The 25,464-nt window shown below is 39.0% G+C and overlaps 1 protein-coding gene across 1 annotated transcript; it reads right to left on the bottom strand.

Moving 5' to 3' along the window:
• Positions 1-7,592: 7,592 nt before the first annotated feature.
• On the bottom strand, positions 7,593-23,298 carry ENPP7 (ectonucleotide pyrophosphatase/phosphodiesterase 7). The gene is made up of 5 exons (XM_072645203.1): positions 22,824-23,298; positions 17,989-18,134; positions 11,481-12,107; positions 9,195-9,414; positions 7,593-7,669 (listed from the first exon to the last, which is right to left on the bottom strand). The coding sequence occupies exons 1-5, from the start codon at positions 23,077-23,079 to the stop codon at positions 7,593-7,595; spliced, it is 1,326 nt and encodes a 441-aa protein (XP_072501304.1). The 5' UTR covers positions 23,080-23,298.
• Positions 23,299-25,464: the final 2,166 nt, after the last annotated feature.

Below are 25,464 nucleotides of genomic sequence, written 5' to 3'. Positions count from 1 at the left end.
GAGGTCAAAGATCCAAGTCTAGATCTGGGCTTGGTTCCAGGCTCTGCTGCCAGTGACAAATTTGCCCCCAGGATACCATGAAGCAGCCATATGCTATAACAAGGACTACTTCACTTGGTCACCATGGAAAGGTACCTTCAAGGTGAATCACATCTAGGCCTCTCAACTGGATGAGAAGAAATTGTGTCTTATAAATATTTGTTATTAATCATCTTCATGTCACTTGAATTTTTTCGCCAGCTAACAAAATTTTATTTCATTTTCCTCCCCTTCCTATTGAAAAAAAAGAAAACCCTTGTAATATGGACATGGTAAAACAACAGAAAATCTTATGCTAACCATATCCAAAAATATGTCTCATTCTGAATCTTGAGGGCATTTCTTTAATAGTAAGGTGGGTAACATGGTTTGACTCAGGAGGAGAAAGTGAAGCTGGTGACCTTGCACAGCCCTCCTTCACTCAAAACAAAGTCAAGTGCAAGTCATGCCATCATTTCCTTTGATGTCATGGTCTTCTTCAAAAACGAAGGATGAACACAACCTATGAGTATACTGAGCTGCCTGAATGGAGACCCAACTAGCTGAGCAACTCATCTCATCCTTTCTCTTCTGTCTCCCCCTCCCCTTCATTCCCTTCCTCAAAGAAAGGTAAATTTGGATGGCCAGAGGATGCCCAGTTAACTTGGGATTTACTGGCTAGATTTTCCTTTCTCTCTCTTTCCTTCCTTCCTTCCTTCCTTCCTTCCTTCCTTCCTTCCTTCCTTCCTTCCTTCCTTCCTTCCTTCCTTCCTTCCTTCCTTCCATCCTGTCTTTCTGTCTTGTCTTTCCCCAAACCTTAAACCCAGTGCACTCTGAAGCCCATAGATTGGACAACAATAGGTCCCTGCCCAAACTCCACTTAATGGCTGTTTTCTGGACCCTCCTGGCTTAAGAGTGATTATTAGTAGTAACTGTTGCTCTTTCCTTCCGAGCTTGATTTAGTTATATTTTTTCTTTGGCTCTTTAAAGGGGCCATTCCCTAACTACTTCTTAAAGAGGCCTATTCACTGAATGGGTGTTACCTCACTCTAAGTGAGTCCCTGAATAGGCCTTAACTGAAAAAAGCCAAGGTCTCCCATTGCATCCTGCGCCATCTCCAGTCATCATGATGAATATCTGGTCACTGGATCCAGATGGCTCAGAAAGAAAAAGTGAGGCTGGTGACCTGCACAGCCCTCCCTCACTCAAAACAAAGTGAAGTGCAAATCATGTCATCATTTCTCAGATGTCATGGTCTTCTTTGAAAATGAAGGATGAACACAACAACAACAACATGGTTTATCATTGATACTCTGGAACTGTGGTTGATCATTTTTTAGAGTTCTTAAGTCTTTCAAAGTTGTTTGTAGTTGTTATTGTATCTTTTTCTCCTGTTTCTGCTCATTTCGTTCTTTAACAGTTAATACAAATCTTCCCAGTTTTCCCTAAAACTATACCTTTTATCATTTTTTATGGCATAAAAGTATTTTATTTTGTTAAGAAACCTAATTTGTTCAGCCATTTCTCAACTGATGAGCATAGCCTGAGTTATTTTTGTCACTATAAAAAGAATATTATGTAAATATTTTTGCACATATAAGTCCTTTCTCTTTTATTTTGTTTTCTATGGTCAGTGGGCCTACTAGTAGTAGCACTGGATCAAAGGGGAATGCACACAGTTCATTGATTTTTTTGGAGTTCCAAATAGCTTTTCAATTATGCTTGCACCATTTCACAGCTCTTCCGATAACGTTTTCCTCCAGCCCTCTAACATTTGTTACTTTCCTTTTTTGCTATCTGCCAGTTTTATGGATGTGAGGTAGAATCCCAGAGTTTCTTTAGTTTGTGTTTCTCTAATTATTAGTGATTTGGAACATTTTTTTTCATGACTATTAACATCGATTACTTACTTTGAGAATAGCCTGTTCATATCTTTTGACCATTTATCAACTGAGTGATGGCTATTAATCTTGTAAATTTTAATCAATTCTTTACATATATTTTGCAAATGAGATCTTTATCAGAGAAACTTGCTGTAAATATTTTCCCCAGTTAAGTGCTTTAATTCTCTCCTTTCTAGCTTTAAGTGCATTGGTTTTGTTTGTGCAAAACTTTTTAAAAATTTTGTGTAATTAAAATTGAGCATTTTATCTTCTGTGATCCTCTCTATCCTTTCTTTGGTCATGAACCTGGCCTCTGACTATGGGGATAGCAAAAGGGAGAGAGGATTTCATAAGTCCTGCTTTGATTCATGGCTATCAATTTAGTGAATTAAAGTATAGTGCCCCTTTCTAACAGTACACATTTCCTCTGACAACTACGTGTCTCTGCATCACTCAGGGAAACATTCTCAATGTTTCACAGAGATACAGGAGCAGGAATTCACAAATGTAAGCAGATAAAGGAACATATCTAGCTAGATTGTGTTGACATTCTTATGCCTAATTTTAGGCCTGTACGAGAGAGAGAGAGAGAGAGAGAGAGAGGGAGAGGGAGAGGGAGAGGGAGAGGGAGAGGGAGAGGGAGAGGGAGAGGGAGAGGGACATAGATCAAAGCCAGAGGGAACTTTAGAGATAATCTAGTTTAGGGTTTATTAACCTGGGGGGCCCATGAACTTGTTTATTAAAAAGTATTTCTATAACAATATTTCAATATAATTAGTTTCCTTTGTCATCTTTTATATTTTATGCATCTAAAACATTCTGAGAAGGGATTCTGAGATAGGATGTATCTCTATCCATTGCACACACAAAAATTAAGAATGCTTCATTTTTTATAACCTTCTAATTAAGAAAATGACGAAACTGAGGCCCCGGTGGAAGGGAAAGTGATTTACCTAAGGTCACAACAAGTAAAAAACAGTCAGGACTAAAAACCTACTTTTGTAGACACACACACAGCCTTCATCCAGGCACATTCATGTTTTCTTCTTGATTTTGGCTTTAAGAACTGTGATTTGACAAAGTAGGAACCCAAGTGGGTCTCTCCCAACCGGGTGAGATAACATTCCCACAATAAGCATGGAGGCTGCTAGGTCTCCAATAATCCTCATACTGCTAGATCACTAGGTAGAGTTTCTTTAGAGCTATTGCTGCTTCCTTTCCTTTTTTTTTTTGAGTTCTTTTTTTTCTTTTAGACTCAAAGATCAGGACACAAATAAAGAATAAAGAAACAAAAACATATCATAAGCTTGAATATTGGAACTTAAATACAGAGTAAGAGAAAAAAACATGTCATGTGCATAGCAGAACATAAAAGGATTCAAAATATGTAAAAACAAATTTTCATTTCAAAAAACCCTGTATAATAAATAATACACATTGCATTGAGAACTGTCTATTTTTTCTTTACTTCCTTCTAAGTTTTCTTTTGTTCTCTGCTGTGTACTTTTTAACTTTATTCTCTCCCCCCCCCCCCACCCCAGAAGGCTATGATCAAGTTTGGATATGTTTCTCTATAGCTATAGATATATACATACACATATACATATGTAGACATATACTTTCCCCAATTCTACTCCTGATCTTAGTTTTCATGTTTCTGCATCACTCTTGTTTCCTGTTTCTCCTGCCTCCTCTACTTTACTTCTACCCACGACCTTGCCCTCCTGTTACTTGTCTACCCCCCTCCAAGAATCCCTCCCCATCTTCCCATTTCCATAAATCTAAAGACCCTTCTATATCTTTTTGCCTGTTCCCTCCCCCTCCCCCTCTGAAGATCTATCCTTTGTCCTCTCCTACCTCCCTATGCCCATACTCTTTTATTTCTTCTTAATTTAAAAGACTTTTATGCTCTTCTAAATATATATGTATTGTTCTCTCTTAAATCCATTCCTTGTGAAAGTAGGTTACCAGAAGTACCAGCCTTCCTCCCCTAATTCCTCTGTATTGATTCTACATCTTGCACCTCATTTGTATAAAATAATTACTTTTTAGCTGTTCCTAAATGATTTTACTTTATAAATTCATATCATACTCAGGTTTACCCCAATCTTTCTTACGAGCTACCCAATTATTAGTAAGAATCTTAGACATATTTTACATATAAAAAAGTAAATAGTCTTTCCTTATGATTCATGTACCTTACATTTATCTTGGCTCTTGTATGTCAAATCTTCTATTAAGTTCAGGTTTTTTCATTTTAACAAAGTCCTGGAAGTTTGACAGTTGAGCAGATGTCAATTTTTTTTTTTATTCTGGATAATGCTTAACTTTTCAGGGTAGGATATTTTTGACCAGAGCCACACTTCCTTTGCTGTTCAATGTATGGTGTTTCAAGATCTGCGGTCCTTTAGTATCTCTGCTGCTAGGTATTAACATCATTCTAATTGTGGCACTATCATATTTAAATTGTTTTAATCTTGATGCTTTTAATATTTTATCCTTGAGCTGGAAGTTTCAGAATTTGACTATGATATTCCTATGAGTTTTCCTCATAGGATCTCTTTTAGGTAGTGATCAATGAATTTTTTTCTATTTCTACTTTCCCATCTTGTTCTAATGTTTCAGGATAATTTTCTTAAATTATTTCTTGTATTATTGTATTAAGATTATTTTTTTGATCATAACTTTCAGTTAATCCAATTATTTTTATGTTTTCTTGATTTATTCTCTAAATCTATTGTTTTTCTTATGTTTCACTTTCCCTTCTATTTTTTCATTGTTCATAGTTTGTTTAATTATTTCTTTATCTCTTATAATTTCACTGGCTTCACTTTACCTAGTTCTAATTTTCAAGGTGTCATTTTCTTCCTTAAGATTCGCGATCTCCTTTTCTAATTGGTTGACTTTCCTTTCATAATCTTTTTGCTTTTCTTGGATTGTTCTTTTTTTGTTTGTTTAGTTTTTCCTCCATCTCTGTCATTTGATTTTTAAAGTCTTTTAAAAAAGATCTTCTATGAATTCTTTTTTGGGCAGGTGATCATTTGACATTATTCTTTGGGGGTTTCTTTACTTCAATGTTCTCCTCTGAAGATGAACCCTGGGCTTCTCTATTCTCTTAATAGCTTTCTGTGGTTGAATTCTTTCTCCTTTGCCTGTGCATTTTTTGTGATAATAGCTTAATTTTTGTAATCACCTCTAGCCCTAGGGTATGGGAGATGGTGTGCTGCTCTCTTAGCTGTTAAAGTTTCCCAAGTACAGTTTTTCTTGATTTGTCAGATTACCAAGTATCTGGAATATTCTCTTAGGTAGGAAGATGGTGCTGGAACCAGTCAGTATTCTAGATTCCATGGCAAGTGATATTAAGATATTAAGAGAACTGGGTAGTCTTTCCTGACAATGACTTGAGCTTTGGATTAATTTACCTGGACTAAGAATCCAAAGCAGTTCATGAGAAATTCATGGAGGCCACATATAGTCCATGCACGACATATGTAGCTCTCTTCCTAATGCTACATTCAAACATGAGACATTCAGATATCTAGATAACTTTCAGGGACATTAGGAAGAAAAAGCTAAAATCTAAGACAATTTAATTTGTATATGTGGAGAATCTAGTGCCTCTAACTTTATCCTAAGGGTCACCAGGCAAATGTTATAAAACCACCTCCCTCCATACTTCTGACCAAGTTCCAGACCCTTGAACTAGCCAAGAGGTACTTACCTCAAGTTAGCCCTGGCACTTCAGTATTGAGCCTTCAAAGCTCAGCTTATGTGTCATCTTCTCCAAGAAGTTTTCCCAAGACTCTCCCAACTAGAAGTGATCTTTTCCTCTCTATTTTCTTGAAATTCTTTGTCTGATTTCTTCTTTATCTCTATTACTCCCTTTATGTTGTATTATGCTTTTTTTTTCATGTATTCCTTCGATAGAGAGCATTCCACATTATAGGTGACTTATTTTGTTAAATCATAATTGATCCTATTTTAGGAGTGGGTTTCCTCACAGAAGGTGGGGGAAAATACTTGTACTAACTGTGTTTGAGAGCTTTATATTGTTTTATCAGTCCTCTTGTTCTCTTTTCTCTCTTCCCCAAGAAATAACAAAAGGAATACTTTAATTATCTAATTCCCCCCACACTTTTTAGAAATAAAATTCTTTTTTCTATTAATTTATTTTTAGTTTTCAACATTCACTTCCACAAGATTTTGAGTTCCAAGTTTTCTCTTCTCCCCCCTCCCCTACCCTAAGATAGTATGCATTCTGATTACCCCTTCCCTTGATCTGCACTCCCTTCCATCACACCACCCCCATTTTCTTATCTCCTTCCCTTCTATTTTCCTATAGGGCAAGGTAGATTTCTGTGCCCCTTTGCCTGTATATCTTATTTCACAGTTGCATGTAAAAACAATTTTTAACATTGGTTTTTAAAACTTTGAGTTCTACATTCTCTCCTTCCCTCCCCACCCCCCCCCCCCCCCACTGAGAAGGCAAGCAGTTTGATATAGGTTATGCATGTGTAGTTATACAAAAAACTTCCATAACAGTCATGTTGTGAAAGACTAACTGTATTTCCCTCTATCCTAGCCCACCCCCATTCTATTCTCTCCTTTGACCCTGTCCCTCTTCAAAAGTGTTTGCTTCTGTTCACCCCCTCCTCCCTTTTGCCCTCTATTCTATCATCCTTCCCTCTCTTATGCCCTTCCCCAGTACAGAAATGAAATTCTTACCAAAGGAAAAACAAACTTGAAGAACATAAGCTTCTTGAGGGCAAAGACTTTGTATAAAGCAGGTGCTGAATGAATGAATGAATGAACCACAATCTCACATCAGCTGAGACAGTTCTAACTTGGGCAATAAATAATCCTGGAATGAAGAGGCAATCAACTGACCATATGGGTTTTGGAGCTTTGGAGGAGCTCAGAGCAGGGAGGTTGGCTCAATGAGCTGCCAGAGAGCCTTTCTCTGGTTTCCAGGGTTCTCCCTATAGGAAGAAATCCTTTTCAGTTGGATCATTGCCATTTGTTTTATTTAATTCAGTTCAATTCAACAAATATCTGTTAAGCAACTGCTATATGAAAGACACTCAAGATGCAAAGAAAAAGAAAACATTCCCTGCCCTCAAGTAGCTTGCCACCTACATGCAGATAAATAAATACGAAGTAATTTCAGGAGGGAGAGAGTACTAATAATGGAGGTGATCAGGAAGAGTGCCTTGTAGGAGGTGGTCCTTGAAGAAACATAGGCATTCCAAGAAATGGTGGTGAGGAGTCCATCCTAAACACAGTCCTGGAGTGAGATAGATGACATGTTAAGTTAGAAGAATAGCTAGAGAGTACACAAAGGAAAATGATATGAAATCAGTCTGAGATTGCAGGAAGGCTGGGGCCAGATTGTGAGGGGCTTGATATTTTAGGCTGAAGAGTTTTGAGTTTGACCCTAGAATCAATGGGAAATTACTGAAGGTTTTCACATAAGGGACTGGTGGTGTCCGAGCTGTGCCTTAGGAAGATTGATTTAGCAGCTATGTGAAGGATGGATTGGAGAGGGGGAAAGACTGGAAGCAGTCTCTCTTCTTAATCTGAGTTTGACCTCCCCTGAATTCAGGAAGGAGAGAGAGCCAGGGGAGCAAGGATGATAATCCCTGCCCCTTTATTCCATTTCCACTGAATACTCACCTTAAATGGTGGTAGGTGTTAGAAGATTCTCCTCAGTGAGGTCATGGCCATCATGAGTCCCAAAGACAGCTTTCCATATGACAGGTGGGAAGAACCTAAGAAAAGTAAAAAAAAAAAAAAAAAAGGTGTCTAGTGAACTAGAAGCATCTTCCCCTGAGATGAAGATGGAACTAATTCGGGGTGCAGATAGAGGGATCTGTATCTTTGACTTTTTTCTGAGTAGGGGAGAATCTGCCTTTGGAAACTGTGTTTTAGCCTGGAATTATTGGCATTTGAGATTTTTTATGGAAGATGTTCACTTTGACTATAATTCTTAAAAGTATTTTGGGAGTTTCCATAAACCAGGCTATTCTTGGTGATTTTAGGCAGGACTTCTGGATATGACCAGGGAACTCCTGGGTTTTTTTTCTTACCCTTTTTAGGGTGAAAAAATTAGGCAGGTCATAAAATGCTCTTTGGAGGAGTTTGACCCTAGAATTGAATGACAGAAGTTTTTTCTAGGTTATCCAAAGGGAAAATAAGACATCAGTTCGCACTGTGGACTTAGACAATCTACTTAACCTTAATAACTTGGAAATGTAGAACTTATCTGATGATTCTAAGTGTAAGTTGTTATTATAATTGTTATTTTGTTATTGTTTGGCAGCTAGGAAATAGAGTGCTGGAGCTGAAATCAGGAAGTTGTTGAGTTGTCTTGGTTGTGTCCGACTCTTCATGACCCTCTTTGGGGTTTTCTTGGCAGAGATACTGGACTGTTTTTGCCATTTCCTTGTTCAGCTAATTTTGCAGATGAGGAACTGAGATAAACAAGATGAAGTGACTTGCCCAGGTTCACACATCTAGTAAGTGTTTGAAGTTGGATTTGAAATTGTGAAGATCGATCTTCTTGATTCACAGCCCAATATTCTATCCACTACACCACTTAGCTGCCCCTAGGACCTGAGTTTAAATCCAGCCTCAGGTACTTACTAGCTTGTGACTCTGGACAAGTAATTTAACTTCTATTTGCCTCACTTTTCTCATCTATAAAGTGGGGGTAATGATAGCACCTGCTTACCAGGGTTGTTGGAAGGATAAAATAATATTTTGTAAAGTGCTTTGCAAGCTTTCAGTGCTATAGAATTACCTCAGATATGAGGGAGAGGAGAGTAGGTGAGAGACTGGTTATAGATAATACTTTTTTGCATATGGTGATTTGGGTTGTGGAATGGGTGGCCCATATATTCCAGGATTTTGTAGTGTTCTTTGCAAAGTGAAAGGAGAAATGGGAATGGGAAGTCTTTTGCCTTCTGGGTAAACTATGATGTCTATGGACTCCACTAGATGTCACTGTTTCAACAGGAATTTACCTCACCCTCCTAGGACTCCCAACACATCTTTAGTCACCACCTATGCTCCTTAGAGGGGTAGTGTGTGTGTGTGTGTGTGTGTGTGTGTGTGTGTGTGTGTGTGTGTGTGTGTGTGCGTGTGATGTGATGTGATCCTTCCCACTGAGTGTAAGACCATATACCCATACACAAATCTACTTGAAATGAGAGTGACAGAGAAAAAAGGAAGGAAGAAACAAGCTAGACAGGGACAGGGACAAAGAACAATGCAAGTCTGAATCTCCTCAGACACCTGAACGTAGCATGGGCAGGGTAACATCTAAGTTCCCGTCGTTGGCTTCTGGTATGATGTCCAGCAGCTTACAAAGAAGCTCATACACGTGGACACTCTCAAAGGGTTCAACTTCCAGGCCTCTCTTGAAGTCAGGACCCACAGCTCGGAAGATGGTCTTCATGTCCATGTCTGCATTGTCAAAACCATGCTCCCCGTTGTTAAATTGGACATTAATTCTCTGTGAGGAAGGAGAATAGCAGTCATTGCTAGCATTGCTAGGGGGGGACTACCTCTTCCTCCAGTATCTCCCTCCAGCCTCTTGCCTGCAGATTTCTCATTTAGCCCTTCTCTGTTGTAGTCAAGTGCGCAGAAATGGGAGAGAGCAAGAGGATTCTAAGACTCAGATTTTTTTTTTTTGTAATTCCTGGTCCTGGAGACAGAAGCTCAATGAATATTCATCATCATGACTTATAAGTCTAAATAAATATAAATAAGTGAGGAGAGCTACCCATCCAGAAATGGCATTTTTAAGTAAGATCTTGAGCTGGAAGGGACTTTAGAGGTAATTTACTTTAATCCCTTCATTTTATAGAGAGTACAGAGTCCCCAGCTAGGAAAGCGACTTGCTTACATAGGTAGCAAATAGTAGAACTGGATTTGAACCCATGTCCTTCTATTCCAAATCCTATGCTTTTTCCATTAAACATCCCAGCCTGTCCAGTTCCCTAATGCTCCCTTTCTTGTCTGAGTCACTTCCTCTGCTATGCTGTTGCTTCTGGCTCACCTAGTATTCTGTCTTCTCTCAGCTAGCCATAATTCTTTTGTCATTAATCATGTTCCACGATCAAAACACACAACACACACACACACACACACAGACACACACTCCTGATATAGTGACCGATGTTCCATACTCAAAAACATATATACATGCACACACAGACACACACAGAGTCCTGAGATAGTGACTGATATTTCACGCCAACAGTGTATTGGATAAGAGTGGTGAAAAGTCCATGGTGATACTGGAGAATTGAAATAGATCACCTATTGAGTGGCAAGATTTCCCAAAATTTGGGATCCAGAACCTTAGTCTTCCATTGGCTGTGAAGGTGTGTTCTGTGAGAAAATGTGGATGTTAGGAAAAGTTGCAAAGTGAAAAAAGCCAGGAGAGGAGTAATTTAAAACTTTAATTTATACATATCCCTGACTCCAGTGTATACTGGCTATATGACTCTGGGCAAGTTGCTTAACTTCTCAGTGTTCTAGGCAATTTTTACTCTAGATTACATGCAAAGAGGAAGTGCTTTACCTGGAACTCCCTGAATCATGGAAATCCAGTTTCTGAATGGAAGAAGTAGGAAAAGGGGACTCCACCTGAAGAGCTGGGATCAAGAGGGATATTCTTTCTGGGTTTGAATTCTGCTATGTGACCTTGGGCAAGTGACCAAACTTATCTGGGTCTTAATTTCCTCATCTGTAAAGTGAATGGGGCTGGACCAAATGGCTGGTCCCTTCCAGCTCCCAATCTATGATCCTTCTGTCCCACTATGTTTACATGGGTCACCTATTGCCATTGTATCACACAATACACAAACTCACACTCACACATTACTATCTCTGTGCCCTTTATCCTTTCCCATTACTCCTCCAATGCTGTTAAGTTTTACACTCTCTTCACCCCTCAAGTCTTTCCTACACCATGGCAGACCTGTGCCTTCTATCGTCAACTTTCATTCTCTGTCTGACCATCTTTCTTTTCCATGGTTCCTCTCCATGCTTTCTGAATATCTCTGACTGAGTTATATGTAACAGCTTCCCACAGACCCTTCCTCTGTGTGACACATGCCCTTCATCATCATTCCTCTTATTTTGTGTCTGCTCTTCCATATAGCCTTTTGGGTCTGATCCACATGCATCGTGGACTTCCCTTATCCTGTATCTCTTCTGCAATATTGCTATCTTCTTCCTGCATCATGTATGACACCGTAAATCCCACTTTCTGTGTCTTTTATGTCTCTATTTTATTCCAAAGTTTCCTGACACCCTCTTTATTGCATTTAGCCCACGTCTTCCCAAATTATGGTTTTTGGGTGCTGTCAATATCTTTCATTTCCAGAACTATTCCACAGCCAAATTAATTTGGGACACTCCTAAACACTAACTGTATAGATAAATGAGCACTTAGTGAATACTTCTCTCAAATGAGATAATAGGCATTCTGCCTGGCACATTCTAGGTGCTAAATAAATGCTTATTTCTTTCCAATTCCCCCTCTCCCACTTCTTTCATCAGGTACCTTACCCCATGAATGACATAGCCTGGGTCACTATACATGAGCAGTGGAACAATTCTGTCATTATTGGCATAGTGAAAGTTTGCAGGGAAAGACTCCTTCTTGTAGACATGGAGTTTGGGATGTGCATTCTTAAGGACCTCATACACCGTCTCCAGCTTCCCTTCTTTGGGGAGTAGCATTCCATTAGGTCCATAGTCTAGGAGTTCAAATTCAATATCCTTGAAGGTAAAGTTGGGGAACTTGTGAAATTCAACCAAATCACTGGCATTCTTTAGAACAGTGGTCATGCCATGATCAGATGTAATTATCAAGTTGAGGTAATCTGTGAGGTTATTCTTCTCAATATTTTCTCGGAGGTAACCCACAGTTCGGTCCACCTGTGATACCATGTCCTTTCTCTCTTGGGACTCGGGGCCATACCTGTGGCCTGTGGAGTCTGGCTCCCCAAAGTAGAGAGTGACCAGATCCAGGTCGTCTTCCGTGAACCACGTCATCACTGTGTCGATGTTCTGCCTCCATTCTATCTCATCATTGTACTTATGCCATACACTTTCCTTTCTGCTCACATTAACAAACTCACCTTGGTAGCTGACGTTACCTCCTGGGTAAAAGAATGACCCAGTTTTTAAGCCCTGTCAAGGAAATTTAACAGATGGATCAAAGGATGCTTGCATTACACTAGTATTTTTTTCTGTCTATTCTGGTTTATTTCTTGATACCCCCACACTACCTATTTGCTCATCTATCCATCCATGATTCTGTGTTACTATAGGATCTTTAGTTTTTCAAAGAGCATTCATACCAATAATGAACAGGAAGCTTTCAGAAAAACCTGGAAAGACTTACATGAACCAATGCAAAGTGAAATGAGTAGAACCAGGGGAACATTTTATACAGTAACAGTAATATTGTATGATGATTTATGATGAATAACTTAGTTATTCTCAGCAATACAATGATCCAAGACAGTTCTGAAGGACTTGTGATGACAAATGCTATCTATCTACAGAGAAAGAACTGATGGAGTCTGAATGCAGATTAAAGCATATTTTTCCTTACTTTATTTTTCTTGGGTTTTTGTCTATATTTTCTTTAACAGCATGACTTATATGGAAATATGTTTTGCATGATTGCACATATACAAACCTATGTCAAATTGTTTGCCTTCTTAATGTGGGGCAGGCAGAGAGGGGTGGGAGGTAGAGAATTTGGAATTCAAAATTTGAAAAAAAGGATGTTAAAATTATTTTTACATGTATTGGGGGGAAAATAAAATATTAAATTAATTTTCAATGAAGAACATTCATATCTCTGATCTTCTGTTATTTTCAAAATATTTTTATGACAAAAGTAGAGTAGAAATTGTTATCCTCATTTTATATGGGAGGAAGCTATATCTCAGGTTAATGATCAGTAGATATAATTTATTCAAACATTTCACAATTGAACCCCCTCAATTTCTTGTTCTTTGCTAACATTAAAAGAATTGCTATAAATATTTTTGTTCATATAGATCCTTCTTTAATGTCTTTGAGGTATAGGTCAAGTAGTAGTATTTTGGGGTCAAAGGGTATCTAAAATCTATCTAAAAATGCTCTAAATCCATAATAGGGAAATGCAAATTAAAGCAAATCTGAAGATCTACCTCACACCAATAAAACTGGAGAAGTTGACAGAAATGGAAAATGACAAATGTTGGAGGAGCTGTGAGAAAAAAGCTCACTGATGCACCGTTGGTGGAGCTATGAATTGGTTCTACCACTCTGGATTGCAATTTTGGGACTATACCACCAAAGTTACTCAGCTGCAATGTAAAATGTTAATGTTTTTGGAAACCGAAGAGTGCTATATTAGGTAGTGTTATAGTTACTACTATGGCTTAAAGTAACAACCTTAATTAGATTCAGACCTGGGACTAGAAATCACATCCCTTGACTGAGGCTTAGCAAAGACCCTAAATTCTTTTCATTGGTGTCATGCTTCCTTGGTTCGTTCGTTTTCTGCCAAAAACTTGTGTGAATAGGCATCACGGCCTATGGAAAGAGGGCTGGCGCTATAGTCAAGAGAGACCTTAGTTCAGATTTTAGCTCTTACCCCTGCTTGTTCTATGAGCCCAAGAAAGTCAACTCATTTGAGCCTCAGCTTCCTCATCTTTACCTCTCTAATGCTCTCCCAGCATTTTGCAAACCTAATGTGCTATGCAAATGAGAATAATTATAACTTTTAATTGGCGTAAAAAGGAGATAAACAAAGACATGTATTATTGGAAAAAAAAGAAGGTGGGAGAATTACACAGACTGAGTTGAGGGATAATGGATGGATAGCACAAGGGTCGCCTTGTTGGCATTTTTTTTTTTGGTTGGAACCTGTAATTTCATTGATGTAGGGTGTGAGGAAAATCCCTCTGCCAGTGATGATCAACTACAGTAGTGGCCTCAATGGTGGCAATTTATATAAAGTTGCTCAGGGACATTGAGAGGTTAAGTGACTTGCCCATAGTCACACAGTAATGGGTGTGAGAGGCAGGATTTGAGCCCAGGTCTTCTTGTCACTGAGACTAGCTCTTTATCTGCTATCTTGCCTCTCTCTACTCAGTTCCCTGCCACTGCGCTAGTATGCTTAAAATATTAAAAGAACCATAGCATTACATTTAGTATGTTGGGGTGATCTTCTAAGGATGATTCCCATAGATATGAGAAGAATGTGAAAGGATAGGGAGGGATTTTGATCTGTAGTGAATGGTAATCTGAAGGGATTATTCACATCATTGAGATTATCTGTTTATCCATTCTGTATATCTAGGTAGCCACCCATCTCCTCCTTTTTTTTTTCCTCTACACACTATCTTCCACACCATCTCCCTTTGATCTAGCTGTCATTCCACAAAGACTGTTCACTCACACAGTAGTAGATGCTGTCAGGCATCAAGTAATTAGCCTTTTCTTTCTACCAGCACAGCCCAATGGAATCGGGCCAGGTCAATTTTCACATGTACTATAAGGGAGACTCAAATTTGTGTTTACCCTCATTATTATGTGGGAGCAGGCTCTTAGGCTTGTGCTAGTCTTATTTTCAAATTTCCATTTGTTCTTGACTGTGAGAGCAGTCTTTGGTCTTTGACCCTGGATTCCTTTAGGCAGCAAAGTGTGATCTGAAATCAGGAGATCTGAGTTCAAGCCTCATCTTTGTTACTCTTTAGCTGTGGAGAGTAATTCCATTTCTCTGAGTCTATTTCCTTTTCTATAAATGGGGACAAGAATACCTGTCTTATGTTTTGAGACTCAAATGAGATAATGGATGTGAAAGTGCTTTGTGACAATTATTATCACAGCAGGACTGGAATACAGGAGGTCTTCATTATTTGAGGATAATTGGTACTAGAAAAAGCTGAATTCACTTAAAATAGGGAACAAGATTTCATAGTAAATAGTGAAAAAAGCTTTGATTAGGACTTAATTTTTGAAAAACCTACAAATTATAAAAATAGTCTTGCTTTATGTTACAATTTAAAATTCTTTATCTTATTTTAAATTTATGGAATAAAAAGCATTTCCATAACATAGTATAATAAACAAGATGATTGCAAATGAAATTGTAAATCTATCATGTACAATCTGCTGTTCCTTTGAAATATATAATACTTATCTTGTAAGTGTCTTTTTTTCCTTTTTTCTTCCTCCCCACCCTAGGGATGGCTACCAATAGACACAAAAATGTAAATATATAGATATATTTATACATACAATATATATCTATATGAAAAGATATATATATATACATTTATATGTAAAGTCATACTCCACATACTTCTTTTATCAGTTCTTTCTCTGGATGCAGATATAATTTTAGTTATGTGCTTATTCTTAGAAGGAAAATGAATGAATCAAATGGTATTTTTCGGCAGGGGGCGTAGTATGATACAGAATCCTTTATTTCACATCTGACTTTTGTAGCATGACCATAAGGAGGGTCATTGTTGCAAAAAATATCAATTTATTTTATCAATTTTCCTGAGTTTCTTAATCCTTTGATATTTTGAATCATTCTTTTTTGAAGTGCCTAAGGACAATCAGTGAGTGACTTGCTGCTGATAGAAGGAGACATGCAGGATAGATACAAGTTTTAAGTGGGGAAGGTTGTTTCAATCAGGATCAATTTTATAAATTTATTTCCTATGAGTTTTTAATAATTTCATAAATTTATTAGTGAATGTTTTCATGTCATGGTAACTTGTTTCCTCCCTCATACAACTTCATAGAGAGGTAATATGGAGTAGTGAATAGAAAACTGACCTCAGGAATACCTCAGTTCAAGTGCTCTCTCTGATACATACTGTGTGACCATGGGTAAATGAAGTAATGTCTCAGTGTTCTATAAACTACAAAAAAGGGTTGTTGTAGTGTCTGACTCTGTGACCCCATTTGAGTTTTTATTTTTTTTTTGCAAGGATACTAGAATGTTTTACCATTTCTTTCTCTAGCTCGTTTAGTGAGGAAACTGAGGCAAACAAGGTTAAGTGACTTGCTCAGGGTCACACAGCTAGTAAGTGTCTAATACTAGATTTGAACTTGGGAAGATGAGTCTTCCTGACTTTAGGCCCAGCACTTCATCTACTGTGCCACCTAGTTGTCCATAAAAAAAGGGTTACTGATCTGTATTGGTAGGTAGAGTTTCTTCATAGGACATTTCCTCTGCCACTGAAATCACACGTCTAAACCAAAACACAATACAACTTAGTTACTGCAAGTGCTTTCATGATGACTACTTGGATAATGAGGACCTACCATACTGAGACCTATCCATAAAATCCTTGGTTTCTTCTATACTGGAGGGAGATATTTGTGTATGTAGAATTGGTGGGGGAACCCTAAGAAATCATCTGTTCTAACTAACCCCTGCAACCCCCACTCTACTGCTGAGGAAACTGATGCCCAGAGAGATGTAATTTTCCAAAATCCCACACTTATTAAGTAGCAAAGGAAGCATTTGAATACTCGGGTCCTCTAACCCTAAAATCCAGTATTCATTCTTCTAAGCTACACTGTAGTATTCAGCCTTGAATTTAGAATGGGAAGAATTTGAAAAAATGCACATTATCTCCTAAGGCCATCTATGCACACTCTGGTCGAATCCTCAGTATTACCCTTTAGGCATCAACTGTTTGTAGAAGGAGAAAGTATCCTAGAGCTTACCTAAATCCAACTCCTTTTATTTTAAAGATAGGAAGTTAGCTCAGCATAGTGGAAGGAGTGCTGGCTTAAACACTAAGAAGACCTGAATTCAAGCCCTGATTCTAACACGTTGACTGTGTGACCCATGAAAAGTTCTCTGACTCTCAGTGCTCTAGGCCAATGATCTCATTCAAGTAGAAATGAGGGCCACTAGACCATACATAAGGATCCCTCCAGGGCACACATTGACAGTTTTAAAATGTAGTATCTATGTTTTACTATATTTTTATTTTGTTAAATATTTCCCAATTATATTTTAATCTGGTTCAGCTGGTACTCACAGAATGTTGTGGATCTCATGTGCCTGTGTTCCTGCCATATGTGCGTGTGTGAGTGATAATTCTAATCAAGACTAATTTCTAAGACTTAAGTTATAGAGAAGGTGCCAATTTATGTTGGAAAAGGGAGTTTCCTCACTTCCTCACTTATACCAATAAAGTCACAGGTTTAGTCCTTATCCTCCTATAGGAAAACAGGCTGAGGGAAATAATGTGGCATGCATAAGGTCAGTCAGATAATAAGTACCACATCAGGGATTTGAGCTCAGTCCTCTTTCTACTTTGATACATAGCCCAAACAAAGGACCTTGGAAGATTTCTCTGCTTGTCATTTCTCACCCCATAGAAACACAGGACCAGGACATAGCTAATACTAATACAGTGCTTAGAACTGAATAACTCTTGTTTGTCTGTAGTTGTAAATATGAATCTCAAAGTTGTTTGGTTTGAATAGAGTTGTGCCAAAGTATTTATGAGCCTGTGGCAAGACTTTAGCCCACTTAATAGCACAGAAATTCGCTCTAGATATCTAGCCTATGGTGAAGTCTACATGGACCACACTTTCTGCACACCCTTGGTTTTCTCCCATTTTTCAGTGTTCTAACTATGGCAGGTTTTCTGGGTTTTTTGCTCAAGGGTGCCAAATTTAGGGGACATCAGCACTTTCAGTGCTCTAATAGTGTAAAAGCAAAGAAACACAAGAACATAACACTTAATTAGCAAGACCAATAGGAATCTAATAATGCTGGAAGGAACTCCTGCCATACCCTTTTTTGTACTAGGTGAGCTTCTTTCCCCTTGCCTTTGTGGTTTCTCTAGCAATGGCCTCCCCAGAACCTACCCCACCCCTCTACAATAAGTTATTATTTTACCACCCTCCACTGACAACTGAGGACATGTTTTGTGCCACATGTTCCTGGCCTGATTTGTGGTAGTTGCCCTGGGTGCTAACATTCCCAGTTATAGCTCTGTCCATGTTCCCCTAGTAGGTAAGGACATGTTACCTGTCTCTGGGCAGTGATCCAAATGGGCAGGCTACCATTGTCCCACCATCTTTCAATTCCCAGTGTGGCATGGAAGGGTAGTTTCACTTTGGTGGTGGTATTATAGTACATGTTGTGGACAACGCCATGGTTCTCAATATATTTTCCTGCAGGAATAACAGATAGTAGTGGTATAGTTATGGGAATTAGTACAACATGAGTCATAAGAACTCTGAGTGGGATCAGAAAAGCTTCAAAAAGTTACCCAGGGAATGATGAAACCAGTGAAAGTAGGAGACAAGTGTAGTGGGAATGCTACCAGCATGTGGGAATGTAAGACCAGTAACACTAGCACACAGAAGGGCTGCTGACACAGGTTCTTGATCTGCTTTTCTAAAAGAAAGACAGCTTTAAAGGGGTTAGTAATCTTTTTTTTCCCATATAAATTTTTTTATTTTAGGTTTCCAACATTCACTTCCACAAAATTTTGAATTTCATATTTTCTCCCGATCTCCCCCCCACCCCAGAACAGCATGCATTCTGATTGCCCTTACCTCCAATCTGCCCTCCCTTCTATCACCACTATCGCTCATCCTCTTTCCTTCTGTTTTCCTGTAGGATAAGATAGATTTCTATACTCCATTGCCTATATATCTTATTTCCTAGTTGCATGTAAAAACAATCTCTAACATTCATTTTTAAAGGTTTGAGTTCCACATTATCTCTCTTCCTCCCTCCCCACCCATCCTCATTGAGAAGGCAAGCAGTTCAATAAAGGTTATACATGTATGGTCATGCAAAACATTTCCATAACAGTTGTGTTGTGAGAGACTAACTATATTTCCCTCCATCTTGTCCTGCCCTCCGTTTATTCAGTTCTTTCCTCTGACCTGTCCCTCTCTCAAAGTGTTTGCTTCTGATTATCCCTTCCCCCAATCTGCAGTCCCTTTTATTATCCTTCTTCTCTTATCCTTTTCCTTCCTACTTTCCTGTAGGATAACATAAACTTCCATACCCAATTGAGTGTTCATGTTATTCCCTCCTGAAGCCAAATCCAATGAAAGAAAGACTCACTTATTCCCTCTCATCTTCCCCTTCTTCCTTTCTATTGTAGAAGCTTTCTCTTACTTCTTTTATGTGAGATGATTTACTACATTCTACTTCTCCTTTTCTTTCTCCTAGTATTTTCCTTTCAATCCTTAATTTTCTTTTTTTGATATCATCCCTTCATGTTCAGCTCACCCTGTGCCATCTCTCTCTCTCTTTATACATACACACACACACACACACACACACACACACACACCCACAGACATATATTCCCTCCAACTATTCTAATACTGAGAAAGGTCCCATGAGTTACAAATATCATCTTTCCATGTAAGAATGTAAATAGTTCAAATTTTAAAAGTCTCTTATGATTTCTCTTTCCTGTTTACCTTTTTGTATTTCTCTTGATTCTTGTATTTGAAAGTCAAATGTCTATTCAGCTCTGGTCTTTTCAACAAGAATGCTTGGAAGTCCTCTGTTTCATTGAAGTTCCTTTTTTACCCCTGAAGTATTATACTCAGTTTTGCTGGGTAGGTGATTCTTGGTTTTAATTCTACCTTCTTTGACCTCTAGAATATCATATTCCAAGTCCTCCAGTCTCTTGGTGTAGAAGCTGGTAAGTCCTATGTTGTCCTGATTGTGTTTCCACAATACTTGAATTATTTCTTTTTGGTTGCTTGTGATATTTTCTCCTTGACCTGGAAATTCTGAAATTTGGCTACAATATTTCTAGGACCAATAATTTTTTAAATTATCTCTCCTGGGTCTATTTCCTAGGTCAGTTGTTTTTCCAGTGATATATTTCAAATTGTCTTTTATTTTTTCATTCTTTTGGTTTTGTTTTATAATTTCTTGATTTCTCATGAAGTCATTAGCTTCCAATAGTTTTAAAGAACTATTTTCTTTGGTGAGCTTTTGAACCTCTTTCTCCATTTGGCCCATTCTGCTTTGTAAGACATTCTTCTCCTCATTGGCTTTTTCAACCTCTTTTGTCATTTGGGTTAGTCTAATTTTAAAGGTGTTATTTTCTTCAGCATTTTTTTGGGTTTCCTTTAGCAAGCTATTGACTCTTTTTTCATATTTTTCTTGCATCACTCTCATTTCTCTTCCCAATTTTTGCTCTACTTCTCTTACTTGATTTTCAACCTTTTTGAGCTCTTCTGTGGCCTGAGACCAATTTATATTTTTTCTTGGAGGCTTTGGATGCAGGAGCTTTGGCTTTGTTGTTGTCTTTTGGCTGTATGTTTTGATCTTCCTCATCACCAATGATGTAAGAAAATACCTCTTCACTGAGAAAGTAGGAATCTGTAATCTTTTTCTCTTCCCCCGTTTGCTCATTTTCCCAAGCAGATACTTGACTTTTGAGCTTTGTTAAGTGGAGCGCTCCAAAAGTAGCCTCTGCTTCAGCATTGGGGCTGGGGTTGGGCCAGGGCTGGGGCTGGACCATTCTTCCCTTGCAGCCAGGTGAGAGACCCTTCCCACTGACCTTTGAAGCTATCTTTAGCATTTGTGGGTTGAGAAGTCAGGGATCCACAGCAGCTCCCAGCGATTCAGTACCCTAAGACCTGCTCCCACTCTCTCTGTGCCAATGTGGCCCACATCTAACTGCCCTCTGCTCCCAGTCTGACGTGATAGACCCTTCCTGTTGACCTTCCAGATTATTTTGGGCTGCAAATTTTCTTCAGTCTATCATTTTGTGACTTCTTCTGCTCTAGAATTTCTTTAGAGTCATTTTTTACAGGTTTTTTGAGGGATTTAGGGGGAGAGCTATAGCAGATCCCTGCTTCTACTTCTTCTTCCACAATTTTGGCTCTGCTCCCAGTAATCTTACTTTAAGTAAACAATGAGAAAGATATATAAGTAGAGATGAGTATCCAAGAAAGAATCCAATAGACAGGGCTCTAACTGTCTAAACAAAGTACATAATCACCAGACCAGGGAGTACCAACATGTAGGTTGACAAGTGAGGGGCATTTCACAATGGCTACCCAGAGTCTACCTAAATCACAGAGAAACTTTCTTCCCATAAGTTCCAAAATAAAATACCAACCTCCCAGTATATATAGTTTTCAACTAATAGGCTCAGAGCCAGAAGGCATCACAACCTATGTGACTCAGTGCCTAATTGGCTCAGTGACAAAAGGTGTGAAAGCCTTCTTGTAAGCAAGCCTCCCCATAAGCAAACTTCCTCTTAGGCAAATTCCTCCTCCAAGACAACATAAATCTCCCTAAATCCCCTGATGGGCTCTGTGTGACTCAGGATGTGTGAGTCAAAGCAACAAGACATCCATGATTGGTAGACCTGGGAACATGGCTCTTGTTCCAAGGGAAAAGGGGACATGTGGTCATACAGGTCCATTAATGGACAGGGAAGAACTTATATTCCATTAACCCTACAACAAGAGACCACAGTAAAGAGGCTGAAGTGAGGAAGAGAATGTACATGTACATATCTTGAATAGGCAGGGAGTAGGGAGGAACAAAAACAGAAAAATCCAACCATGATCCTCTTACCTTCCTAAGTTCTTCTTGGACTTGGAGTCAAAAAGACCTAAATTCAAATCAGACCTCTGACATTTACTAGCTATATATAGTGACTCTGGGCAAGTCACTATGTATGCCTCAATTTCATAGGAATAGTAATAGTATTTACCTCCCAGGATGATTGTTAGGCTCAAATGAGAAAGTATTTGTAAAGTACTTAGCACAGTACCTGACACTTAATAAATGCATGTTAAAAAAAGTTTAGCTCCTCAAGGAAGCCTTCCTGAGTGAACCTCAGAAGTCCAGTATTCCATGTTGATTCGGTATTTGCACAGGTAATCTTTATGGTCTCTTCTGAGTCTATGGGTTTATGATTCTATTTGATTTGTACTCTATGTGCTTTGCTCAGAGATTGGGAAAATGGATGTTGGATAGTTGAGAAGTGTATCTGCTTTGTCTAAATATTATAATCATGTCCTTAAGAAGATAATATAATTTTTCTGTATGGGATTTTATCTAGGTAAGTCATTTAACTTCTGTTTAACTTTATTCATCTGTAAAATGTGGATAAAAATAACATCTTCCTCTCAGTGTTGTAAGGATAAAGTGTGATGATCTTTGAAAAGTATTTTGTAAATCTTAAACCATTAAATAAATGTCAGCTGTTATTGTGATGAAAAGAAAGAAGAGGAAGACAAAGAGAAGAAGAAGAACAGGAGAGGAGTAGAAAGTGAAGAGGAAGAAAGGTAGATGAGGAGAAAGAAGAGGAGGAAGAGTCTTTGCTCATTATACTCTATTGCCCTCTAATATCTGAAAATTTAATTCTAAACATTTGATTGAAAAGGTCATGAAATCAAGGAGGCATGTTTTAGCAGAAAGAAGGGACTATTGTGTGGTTGGTAGAATGTTAGACTTAGGCAGCTAAATCTCAATACTCTGTGACCTTGGACAAGTAATTTCTCTTCTATAAACCTCAGTTCCACCATAGTACTTACCTTATAGGATTGTTCAGAGGCTCAAAATAGAAAATTTGAAAGCATTGTATCAATGTCACCTATTTATTATTTGTTATTTGCATGCTGCCTAGTAAGTATTCTGAAGTTGTTTCCTTGGGTGTTTATTTCATCTTTTCAGTATTTATAAATAGTGTGAGATTAGGAACAGTGTATCTAACTTCTGTCTTCCACTGCCCACCCCATAACATCTTACATAGATTCTACCTATCTTGGTTACTCACTCAGCACTGCTGCCTGACTGAACTGTTTCTCTGGGGGTTCTCTTGTCCCTGTCTCTCTGTCCCCAAATCTGAGCAAGGTACTCACCGGTGACCAGCGTGAAGTGGCAGGGGCTAGTCATGGTGACAAAGGCCGGAGTCATGTAATGAGCTTTCACACCATCTTGAGCCATGGAATCCAAATTGGGAGTGTCTACATCCTGGTCATAGTTCCAGCGGAAACCATCAAAAGAAACCAGAAGCAACTTCTTGTGATAGAGCTGGTTAGGTAAAGGAACTCCAGCCACCAGAAGGAAGAAGGTGAGCAGAGCCACAGAAGACAGGAGAGCTCCATGACACCCCATGTTGAAATGGGAAGGGAAACTTGTGCCACAGAGATATGATCAGTCTGAGCAGAAGAGCAAAGTCCTAGGGCCATACCTACCTATCTTATCGGGGAATATCTTTAGAGGAAAATTTCCACAAAGATCTAGCATATTTCTTTAAGAGATACTCTTTAAAGCCACCATCCCAACCAATCATCACATCCTATGTAATAAAAAAAAAATTACTGCCCTTTGAATAAGGAAAGACCTGGGCATCAATTATGCCTCAAGCACTCACTGGCTATAATGGGTGGTCTGGCTAAGGCCCTAGTATAGAAAGGATATTCAACAAGCATTTAGTTTGGGTAGATGTGGCCCGTCTCACCTCTATATGGAAACACATCTCCTTAGTAGGCAAGGGTGTATAAGAATAAACCCCATGACTTTAGATCTTCCTCCCTGGGGCTTTGTTCTCTTTCCTCAGTTGTCCATCTCACTGATAACATTCAAGTGAGCAGAACTGGCACAAATTCAGATGTCCTTTGTGATTTTTTTATACCACTGGCTCTAGCCTCCACTTTTCTCAACCTGTCTGGTAGGTCATAGTCACTTATGCTTTTTTGTGTCTCTCATTTGCTTGACTTTTTCTTGTCCCTTCAATGTCAGGGTTAAAAAAGAAAAAGGCACTCTGGGAATTTGCCCTCATGTAAGATCTGAAATCCCTGGGAGCTTTGTGAACTCTGGAAAAAGGGGTTTGTCCCCAAGCTATCAGTTCTGACCCTGCTCCTTCCTTCCTCCCTCCCTCCCTTCTTTCCTTCCTTCCTTCCTTCCTTCTTTCCTTCCTTCCTTCCTTCCTTCCTTCCTTCCTTCCTTCCTTCCTTCCTCCCTCCCTCCCTCCCTCCCTCCCTCCCTCCCTCCCTCCCTTCCTTCCTTCCTTCCTTCCTTCCTTCCTTCCTTCCTTCCTTCCTTCCTTCCTTCCTTCCTTCCTTCCTTCCTTCCTCCCTCCCTTCCTTCCTTCCTCCCTCCCTTCCTTCCTTCCTCCCTTCCTGACTTTATCTTCCCACCTTGCTCATGTTGGACATGGGCCTAATCCTACTTTAAACTTCTCTTCCCCTTATTAGGTAACCTGTGCCCCTCCCTTCCCCTGGTCCTACCACAGTGTTCTATCATTCCGTCATCTCTTCCTCTCACACTCCTCCCCCACGAAAAAAAAGGAACAGCAATATTTTGTTTAACAAATTGAAAACAAGTGAATGACAAACAGATAAGATTCCAAGGCAAATAGTATAAAGTGGCAGGTAAGCAGGCTGTTTGGTCTTCTCCTGGCTCTTCCCCAAATCCTTTTGAAGGTGAACTATACAATGTGAATTACCCTCAGAGGGTAAGATCCTTGAGGGCAGGGATTATTGCCCTTTTGTATTTGCAGTCCCAGCTGCCTCATACAATATATGGTACATAATAGCAGTTTAATAAATGCTTGTAGATTGATTGATCTCAGGGGGAGAGTCAGAAAGAACTAACTTGCTCAGGAAGATTCTGGGGGAGGGCAGGTTGGGGCTTGTGCCACCACCTTCCAACTTCTCAGTTCAATATCATTAGATTCAGTGACATTACCCTCTCCACTACCTCCCTCCTCCACCCCCCAAGGCCTATGAGTCCAGCAGGCCATTACTGCAGTGATCTGCCTGGGATGGCTACTATTACTTGATTGCTGGGGCCTGACCTGACCTTCAGTACAGCAGGATTTTATTAGCATGACTCTCTACTTTATCAATCACTGTTGCCTTTTATTACTTCTCAGGGGCTTTATCACAAGGACTGCCTTGCCTTCTAGCTAAATAAGGATTAATATTTAACAGGATTATGTGATGTGAGTTAATAGCACTCCTGGGAAGAGAGGTGCTGGGCCCTTCTCACATACTCTCTGCACTTCATTCTTCTAATTTTCAGTAATGGGAAGAGGATCAGATTTAGAGTGAAAGGACCTGGTTTCAAATCTGGGCTCAGTTACCTAAAACCTTTGTGACTTTGGGAAAGTTAAAAGGAACCTAATTTATTCTTCTGTAAAATGTGAGAGTTGAATTAAGTGATCTCCAAGGTCCCTCCCAGCTTTCACAGCATCACAGAATTTATTTTTCAGTAGAAACGATTTCAGCGACTGTTTCATTCAACCTATAACAAAAAGGAATCCTGACTTTAATATACTGTAACCCCAGTGGATGAGGAAGGATTTAGTTGGTGACCAGAGTGACCTTTTCACTGTTCACTTTTTCCTCCCTATCTTTCTACTTCTTGTTCTCTGGCTATTTAATCAGTTATGCTCTATTACACAACTGAGAGGTGTTTTTGTTTTTTCTTAAAACCAAGGGACCCCTCATGTCCAAGTGGTTCCCTCCTTTGCTGCTTAAGGAATTGGTATTAAAT

The sequence above is a fragment of the Notamacropus eugenii genome, chromosome 2, assembly GCF_028372415.1.
Source record: "Notamacropus eugenii isolate mMacEug1 chromosome 2, mMacEug1.pri_v2, whole genome shotgun sequence".
Taxonomy (NCBI): domain Eukaryota; kingdom Metazoa; phylum Chordata; class Mammalia; order Diprotodontia; family Macropodidae; genus Notamacropus; species Notamacropus eugenii.
The sequence above is the reverse complement of the archived record's forward strand: the minus strand, read 5'-3'. Positions and strand labels throughout refer to the sequence as shown.